General features: G+C 38.6%; 1 protein-coding gene across 1 annotated transcript; it reads left to right on the top strand.

The window, feature by feature from the left end:
• Nucleotides 1–423: 423 nt before the first annotated feature.
• LOC124408908 (elongation of very long chain fatty acids protein 4-like) lies at nt 424–5,190 on the top strand. Its single transcript, XM_046886205.1, has 4 exons — nt 424–706; nt 3,217–3,388; nt 3,762–3,889; nt 4,796–5,190. Exons 1-4 carry the CDS (start codon nt 539–541, stop codon nt 5,039–5,041), a joined length of 714 nt encoding a protein of 237 aa, XP_046742161.1. The 5' UTR covers nt 424–538; the 3' UTR covers nt 5,042–5,190.
• The last annotated feature ends 5,045 nt before the right edge of the window (nt 5,191–10,235 follow it).

Raw genomic sequence — 10,235 nt, 5'->3', positions numbered from 1 at the left:
AAAAAAAAACACTACCACCGATTCAACGCTCACTTCTTACTGTGAATACGTTTCTGCACACGTCTAGCGAAAGTTGATCGGCAGTGCAACGAAAGGCCTGCAGAATTTGATAAATTTAAAGAAAAGTACATACACGTATAAAAAGTGTGAAAATGTTTGAACGACCAATACCCCATTTCCTTGAGCAGTACATCGGGAAACCAGGCTAGTAAAGTGGTTGTAGAGGGGAGTAAAAAAAAAATAAAAATAATAATAATTTTAACAAACCTACGTCAATAAGACTTGGAAAAAAATTGTATGTCATGTACAGTGGCCAAGTCTGAACCGGTCTCAAAAAAACCTGAAATCAAACAATTCCTGGGGCGGGAAAAAAAAGTTTTCAAAATATTGTAGCCAGGTATACATAATATTTAACCCCAACAATATCCTTCCGTTTTAAGACGAAACCATCGAGGGTTGGCCTGGCCTTAATAATCCGTCGATTTTGGTGCTTTTGTACCTCGGTTATGGCCTCGTTCTCAGTTACGGCAGAAGCCGCATGAAGAGCGCACCGCCGTTTGGTCTCGGAGGCATTTTGGTGTCCTACAACCTGATTCAGATCGCCATGAACGCCTACATCCTCGCCGAAGTCCTCGCCTGCGTTTCGACCGGGATGTTCAGCCCATTTTGCGGCCAGTCACAAAGGTTGGAACCTGCGAACACGAGGGTGAGTTTGCCGTTTGTTTTTTTTTTTGTTTTTGTCGGGAAGTACGCAGCAAAGCTGCGAGCATTGAGATCTTCGGGAGATTGTTTGGCCTAAATCTATGATTTTTATTCATTTTATTATTCAAATTGTTCCCAAACTACGAAGATCTTATTATATTTTGATGAACACTCGATCTTATGTGATCGAATATCTCGCAATAAAATTGGTCAAAAGTATCGATCCGTTTGACCAATCAATCTCCATGAGGTCATTCGGTGTCTCATCGCTTTCGACTTCAACTTCATGAAAACTTTATTCACCATCGTGATACTGCATTAATGCCGAAGAATTAATCGTTAATTTCAATGCTCTGGGTAATCATTAGTGCAAGGATTTTATTATGACTCTGCTCAGTGTCAATGTAGTGTATACAATGTAATGTTTCATTGCCCTGTGGTATAAACGAACTCTGACGGAATCCTTCAAGCTGCTGAAGGTGACGGGGAGTAATTAATGGATCCTCATCATCATCATCATCAATTTACTCGGTGGTAATCGCTGATTCAGGGTGATCCGTTAAATTTTTATGTATTCCTTATAGATCGTAATTGGGTTGGTTAAACGATCAGTTGTGTATTTCTTTCTTTCTTTCCCACTTCGTTCTTTTCCTTTCTTTTCTTTTCTTTTTTTCTGGCGTCGATTTTTTGCGACAGGCTAAATTGACGAAAAAAAATGTGTCGAATTGAAAAATGAGGCTAATGGCTCGAGTTTCATACGCCAGTCTATAATCACCTGTCTAATTCTAAGTGTCTGTAACTATACCTAAACGCATTAGTCTGGCCATAAAGAGCTCGTGATCCAATTCGCGGCTACCGACCCTTGCCCTTGGCTATAATATTGGTCGTTCGAGTCGATACGTACATTATTGACGTACGATTGACCTCCGTTTCGCAGATTTTCAGCATTTAACTTTGCCTGTATTATAGATGGTGGATAAACGGTACAGGCTCGTTTTGCCTGGAGGTAGATTGGACATGTATGTACATTGATACGTACTAAAAAGTATAAGATAAATGCGCATTAGTGTATTAACGGAAAAAAATTATTTAAAATTGAAGTAGACATTCTTTTTCGTGCCAAGAGGAGATGAACGTTGGACGGCTAAATTTGCAGAAAATAAAGAAGGAAGTCGATGTTCGGAATATGATTACTACCGGTAATAAGTAATAACAGCTGATGTAAAGGGTTACGGCGACGCACGTCTTATGCGTCGTGGCATTTACTCGATAATACATCCTAATGTTTGAATAAATTTTACTACGGCTTCTGATTTATCGACGGTAATTTTTCTCCGCGCTCATTACCACTTGCAAAAGTCACTGCTATGCTATACCTATAATGTATGTAATATCGAATACGTCATTCGCGAAAAACCGAACTATAGCAAGCCCGTTAACGTGATGCGCAATATTTATTCCGGGTAAGGATTTACTTAAGAAGGTTAATGAGCCAAAAATCTTTACTTTTTATCGATTTTAGTATTTCGAAATCCAATTAACATACTCGTCGATAGAGACTGTTTTATTTAAATTCATAAGCGAACGCTTGATACCTACGTTTCATTTAAAATCGCTTGAAAATGGTGAGAGCGGCAGGTTCTTTTGGTTACAATTAATATCGATGCGAGTTTTTGTATGATTGAAAACTTAATGACAAAATCATGATTTCTGAAAAAAGTGACTTGACGGGATTCTAGTAAAAAATCTTGCGAATCAAATGAGCCAATGAATGAGTCTACAAATCTAACGTAATCTGCTAGATTCTTTCTAATTTTAAAGCGATTTAAATTAAAAGATCGATATGTACATTTTCCATGGATAGTATACCATAGTTTCTGTGGCCGCTGATTTCTGTAAAACATATATACATGTCTAGAGTGGTATAAATAAATTATTTTTTCAATCAACTTGTTTCCAACAGTAATAATTTACATAATGTCGAAATAATTATTGAATACCTATAAGTATGCTATCAAAAATAGTAAAAATCCGCAAAGAAATCAACACGTTGAAACGTTCTCTAAATGTACAAAAACGTATAAAAAATAGATACAAATAATACTGCTACCACTATGACTCAATGAAATAATTTTCAACATACATTCACGCACATATGAAACCGTAATTCAATTAAATTACCATTATTCGCCGACTGGTTATTCCTGAAATATCTACGAGTCGCAAATTATCACGTGCTCATACCAAGGATGATCATCGAGTGTGTTCGTCTTTATACAACGCACCCGAATCTCATCAATTCCAACGCCGAGCCCAGGATATAAACATACTAATGAGGCATGTATTTGAAATTCAAGAATTTCACCTATGAATGAAAAATATGTCCCGAAATGCGTCATCATCAGCGTGTAGTTTAATAAATCTAAAACCATAAGGGCACGATGATCTTGCGCGATGTCCACTGCATGGTTTACACTCCGATGTATAAAGAAAAAAAAAATTGTATCGTTACAGCTTGCGAGAGCGGTCTGGCTTTTTTATCTCAACAAAATGATCGACCTGATGGACACGGTGTTTTTCGTACTGCGAAAAAAAGACGAGCAGATAACGTTCCTCCACGTCTATCACCACCTGGCGATGCTGATGGCTTGGTACCTCGGGGCGCTCTACACACCCGGAGGACAAGGTGCCGTACCCACGATGTTTTAGTCTGCAATACGAATCTGCGCGTTTCCTTTAATGCCTCTTTTTTTTCCTTGGCCTTTTGCTTCTTTGATTTCGTCAACGAAATTGGCATTCGTGGGCCATGGGTCTGTAGCGTGTAATTACCGTTTACAGATATTATACATCAGTCTGCGGACAAATTGATAGAATGTAAGACAGTCGTGATATCATCGCTCTTGCGGTGACCTAGCTCTTCAATCTCACCATAAAATTCATTCGGCATAAAGTCGAATTAGCACCGGCAGCGTGTGATTGATGAAAAGCATAACGCCGAATGCTAAATTAGTAGACACGTCCGTCTTGGGTAATTATAATTATAATAACCGATTTTATAGCCTGGCCAAGCGTCGCCATCAACGCTGGAATACACGTCATGATGTACCTTTACTACCTGATCTCGGCCTTTGGGTCATCGTACCGAAAATACTTATGGTGGAAAAAGTATTTGACGCAAATTCAACTGGTGAGATAATTTGTGCTTCAGACATATAATTCGGTAAATCGTAAGCTTGCAATTAATCGGACTGAAATGGAATTTGAAAACTATATATATATATAAGATATAGGTATGTAAAATATGTCTATCAGTTCCTGGACAAGGATATACGTAATGTGTTCCGTTGCGTATAGCTGTGATCGTTTTCAGGGACATTCGCTAAGAGGAAGAAACTTTCCGTACAATAATTGACTCGTAATGAAAGTAAACAGTGTTAAAAAAAAAAAAAAAAAAAAACTAATCACGACATTAACGAATGCTGATTATAGGATCCAAACGACGTTTTTGAAACTTGATTATTATCGGAATAACATTTGTCGTGTTTGCTAGTGTGTGTAAGGTGATCATACATGTAATTCTAACGTTAAAAAAAACCTCACGTATTCTCACGACTCAATTATACACTTTATACATATAATTTCGTATTACTTGGGTAAAGAATATTTATAAGATAAATTCTATAACAAAACGTTCGAACATCATATACTTTGTACACTTTTTATTTGAACATCAAAATTGGTCAGATCGATTTGAAAAGAGAATATCTTTTTATAAATTTATGCAGATCTTCGATTGTAAAGTTTCAGCAAGTTCATTAAATCCAATTCCATTAATGAGATGGTGAAAAAAATCAATTGCTAAAAAATGGTGATAAAATTGTCATAAAATTTATAAAACTTCATCATCAGTCTGTTTTTATTAGAACCACTCGACGAGATTTTTTTCTTTCGTGAATTTTACAATTAGCATTGTCTGGAGGGTAGTTAGATTAGATGGGGTGAAATCTCCGTAAAACGTTGGGTTGACAAAATATCTCGGATCTCTAGTTTCTGAATTCACTTGAGTTTTTGTTTAATTTTCACTGTGTTATAGGTACAGTTTATCGTCGTTGGTTCCCAAGTCGCTTACCTTCTCTACAAAGGCTGCGCCAGACCGAGATGGCTTGCCCATATTGCATTTTTCTACAACCTTACCCTGATCGTCCTGTTCCTGGGCTTCTACCGGAAGGCCTACGGCAAACTCGACGGTAATCGCATCATGGACGCGAATAATTTGAAAGCTCGGGAATCGGACGCCAGATGGATCGTTAGACAGGACGAAGGCAAAAAACGATCGTGATCGAGAATTCAGGAACACAACGATCGAGACAAGGTTTCGAGGTTTTGGGTTTTTACCCAGTTCGATCACACGTCACGCAACCAATGATCAGTTGCGTCATTAGGACCAATTGGCGGTTGTTTAAAATCGATTGTGAGAGAAAAAAAAGGGCAACTTAATTACGTTGGGAATTTTTAGTCTCACAGTTATACGTATAACTGGATACTTACAGTATATAATAAACCTGGTTAACGAACCTACGCTGATGCAGTTATAAATTTCCAGAGCTTTCGATTTATTTGTGCAAAAAGATATTTCTCAGACGTCATCCAGCCGGATCATCACGAAGATGTAAAAAAAAAATGTGTATTGGCTAAAACAGCTCTTGAAACCTGAACTCATTGTGATGCTGGTATGATGTATATGCATTGGCGAACCACCATCGTTGCAAATACTCGGCTGCATATCGTCAACATAACTATATTTGATATTTCAGAACGAGTTACTATCTTTTTTTATTACAAGTCGAATTCTGTCGCACAACATGATATTACTAAAAATTATCATTCTTGTCTCGATGAAATAATAACCACATCGTTAATTTACATAAAAAAAAGCAAGAAATTGGAGGGATTCCCGGGTGGAAAAAACGTGTAAACTATTTAATGCACTAGACCAAAACAGGAAGGTATCTTAATTATAGTTGCAAATATATTATCGTCACGCTAAAATCAATTTGCGAACAGGATCTAGTGTTAATTCAATAACTAAAATCCATCCTGCGTTCAATAATCCATGACCAACATATAATATGACATACTCGTAATTATCGCGTACTGTTAACACGTAGAAATCGAGGTATAACCCAACTCGTAACTGAAGCGTTATCTTATCGCATCGTGTAATGAAACATACGATTTTTACGTGTTATCTGTATCGTATATATTAATTCATTGCATGGTATATGAAATATAAAATGTAGGTATGTACGAAAATGCTATACGTTCTCATTAAAGTCGGGGAGCGTTTGAATTATGAATTTTTTACTTCCCGAAAGAAGCATCAAATTCACTTGCAAATCATATCGATAGAGTGATCGATATATTATAACTTCATTCGTAGACACAATTTAGAAGTGGTGATCAATTCAAGCCTCGATGTTAAAAAGAATGAACGAATAGCAAAAATGTCAAAATACCTCATTTTTTGTGGATGAGTATCTCGACACCTGAACACTGGTATGTCTTTTTTCTCGGGATGCGGTCATCGAGTTAAGTCTCAGTTCGCATTAAATAGTGTAAACATGATAAATCAGTTTTTAATACGCATGGATGTTCTACTGGGTACACACAATTATCTCAATATGTAAGGCATGAAATATTTATACAGCATGCAAGCGCTAAAACTCGATGGGAATCATCACTCAAGCTTGCCGTATAAGCTTTTACTTTCTCTACTATATCAAGTTTTTTGGTTTCGCTTCTTAATTACTTATGCAAATTGATTTTCTCATACTTATTTTCATCAATTATCCGAAGCAACAATAATAAACGGATTTGAATTCGACGGTGCCGCGTAAAACATGTATACATATAAATACTTGTGCTCGATCCCATATATATACCCATAATGGATTGATTATCATACGATAAACAAAAGATCAATACACATTTGCCATTCGTGAATGTACAATAAGGTAAATAAAATACATGTAATATAATACTACGAAGATTTTTCTATCAATAATCCAGATAATTTTCGAATAACATAATTGTTCACGAAACGATTTCTTACGCATCTTTTAACTCATGGCTTGACGTAACGATTTCTGACATAACGTTGTTAGTGATTTTTTTTACAGTATACATACAATAATATAATCTCTTTTCAAAAATATATATACAGTGTAGCGAGTGGCCCCTTTTGTAAAAAGGTGAAACAGGACGATCCAAATTCATTACATCGTGTTGTAGAAATGCAGATTCGACGGGGTATCCTTTTTTCATTGGGCTCTTTGGTCTGATCTTGAATGAATTATCCTTGAACAAATCTTACAATCTCGGATCCAGATATGCAATTATCAGGATTGAATTGCATTTCGCATAATAAACGTATTTTCCACACGTCTCATCGCAGAAGATGAGTGTGCAAAATTTTTCCGTCCCCGCGCTTCACACGTCGCGGACTAGAGACCAATGGAAAGTCGAAACTGGGTCATATTGCAATGTGATCTTCGTGACGAATGCCTTATCGAAGTAACTAACGCGGCTGGCAAGTGGCATTTAAGTGACAGAGCAATAAAAGGATTAGCAGTACATAATAATGCCACATTATGAGCGAGCCGCAATTCCGATTGCGGAAACTTACCCACAATCATTGGATTCATCGTCAGTATGTATGAGTAAGGCTTGTAAATCCCGGTTATATACATTCTCGATGTGAATGAATCGAGTGTGATAGTTCGCATAATTACAGGGCATATTACTCTGCATCATCAGTTATTCATTTGAAAATTATCGGTGTGTTCTGCTAAGTATTTGCAAAAGCATAATGCCCATATACCTATGTAAGGAAGCATTATACAATGGAGTCACCAAAGAATACATGAGACCTTGACCTGCAAATCACAACTGACTACGTCATTGTTTAGTGTTCAATCATCATCGTTTAGTGATCATATGAAATTTGTCCAGTTATCTGGGATACTCGCATAGAGTTCCTTTCAAGTTTGCCACAACTGCGGCATGTTCAGCGAATTTGAATGAAAACATAATGATGAGTGTAATCGGTAAGTGCGGTTGACATGCAATTTCAGTCGATTCGTTATAACGTTACGAATAAACAATCGGTGACTAGTTGTAGAGGGTTGAACCTGCCAAGTTGGACTTAATCGTTCGTCAATTTGTTCATTTTGAAAATTGATACTGGACTGTTCAGCTGCTGAAGATCCTTGAAGACTCGACCAACACTCTTTCTATAGCACATTAACACGCACGTCTGTTAACAATCGTCGTTGAACACAATGTTTACAATTATCTAGTAAACAACATGTTACTCATGGCAGCTGCTGAAACAAGCAATGGATGGTAATAAAATAGTGATAGACGATAATCGTGCAGAGCGATCAGTGGCTGTTTGATGTGGGGAATTACCGTAATGATCGTCGTAAATCGAAGTATGTAAAAACAACCATCAACGGAATAACCGAAAACAACGGGTCGTCGGAATAGAGGAACGAGTGAAATTGAACTGTCGAAGTAAACACAGCTCAAGGAGGTAAATTTATTCGACATTCGTGTCTACGACAGAAAAACTGGTTCGACAGGCGACGGTAAACAAAAACAAACGGAATCCGTTCGAGCCTGGAATAATTATATCTAATTGGCGCGTTCGGTAAGGACGCAGCAGAGGATCATGGGAACGGCAGTTTTCTATCCGTTGTAAACGGCGATGTAACGCGTGTGTAAGCCTTTGCAGGGGCAACGACTGATCTTCGGCGATATGCAGAGGATGCAGAGTAAGAATTGTGCGAACCGCGTGCGTTGAACGACTTATTTTACCGTCGCGTCGCCGCCAGGGAAGTATGAGCAACGGAGATTAGCCGACGACTGCATGCTGCCCTGAATTCGGTAAGTATGTGTACATACTATTTTTAACCGAATCGCTGCGCTTGATATCCGGCTCTGTTCTCTCTCCTTCAGCATCGGTGTACCAAATAGAACGAAGGTGCAGATCTATGGAAGAGCGTTGCATGCCGGATGATTGTAGCTGATATCCCGAGTAACCAACATTTAAGAGGATGCTATAATGGGTCTTTACCGACAGAGTAAAATGTCCCTATTTTTCAAAAATTACGTACTCGGCGCAATTATACATGCAGTACCGAACTAAGATTAACAAAAAAAATTTGTTTCGTACGAGATCGACACCAGAAAACGTATTTCTATAATAAGTAGTAATTCAATTACAAGAATACATTTCTTGGCGTTATTTTTGCGTGAAACTCAAATTGCGCTGACTATGGTATTTTCACATTAGTGATGCGTAGGCGCTGATAATAATCAAAATAAGCGACATTTAACGCGGTCGGTAGACTGACTATATTCGTCATCATCTTACGTGTATTACGCCGCCTCCAAAAGTTTATTCACCGTAATTTTGAAAACAGCTCGACGTTCTCTACTATAACTCTTAGGCATAAAATATTCAAGGCAAATGGAATTTGGTGGGCTGTGTAGTGTGCTTGTCGAATATGCAGTAGTGTTTAGACAAAATTCTGAAACAATTGCAATGAATTCTGTGTACACCGAAGAAACTTAATTCTGATCGATTCAAGGCCATTCGTCTCGTCTGCTATGGAGTTTTATTAAAATTATAATGTATCTGAGGGCAGCGAGTGAATTCCGTGAAGTTATATCTCGATGACCAATCGCTCGGTGACATGTTTTACAACGCCTAGGATATCTCCTCGATCTACAACATACCTTCCGCTAAAACAAATCTCAATCGAATCGAACAATCGATCACCGAGCTGGAAACTCCCAAGGTTCGCTCACTTCAGGCGTCTATTCGTCTATAATCTCTGGACTAGACGATAGCAGACGACACCAGCGGCCCTGAAGCGTTCAGAATCTACCTCCTCAGGTCTAGCTAGACACCTTCCGTATTCTTTGCTCTGATATAGCGAACGAAAGCCGGGCACCGGTCGTCGCCGACCAACCAACGTGTCACGTCGCGTCGGTACAACCAACCCAACCTAACAACATAACCCAACCTAACCTTCGCCGACACGCTTCCCGGTCGTCACGCGTCTCCCGCTGCCTTCGCCGACGAACTCCGAGCTCTGAAGTCCCTTGGGATTCGAGCCACGCCGCAACGAGTCGCGACCGCCAATTTGCTCCTTTCGGTAAGTGACCCCTTACATCAGCAGATCATCTGTCTTTTTTTCACACTCGTGCTCTGATTTTACTCGCTCTCGCTTCGCTTTGGCTTCTTCGCAAATATCGTTCGGGTTAACGCGGGCGATCTCGTGCAACCAGACTTGCGCCGCTGCGATCTAATTGCCGATACTCAGGCGTTGAGCCAGTATTTTGCTTTGTTCTCTTTCAGCTTGGCTACGCGTTTTTCGTTTACACACTTCCTGAAATCGATAGCGACGAGAATTTTTTTACTTCAAATCGTCTATGATTGTTCGTAATAGACTTGATAGATATAT

The sequence above is a fragment of the Diprion similis genome, chromosome 8 (assembly GCF_021155765.1).
Source record: "Diprion similis isolate iyDipSimi1 chromosome 8, iyDipSimi1.1, whole genome shotgun sequence".
NCBI lineage: Eukaryota > Metazoa > Arthropoda > Insecta > Hymenoptera > Diprionidae > Diprion > Diprion similis.
Note: the sequence above shows the minus strand (reverse complement) of the source record. Positions and strands in the feature narration are given on the sequence as shown.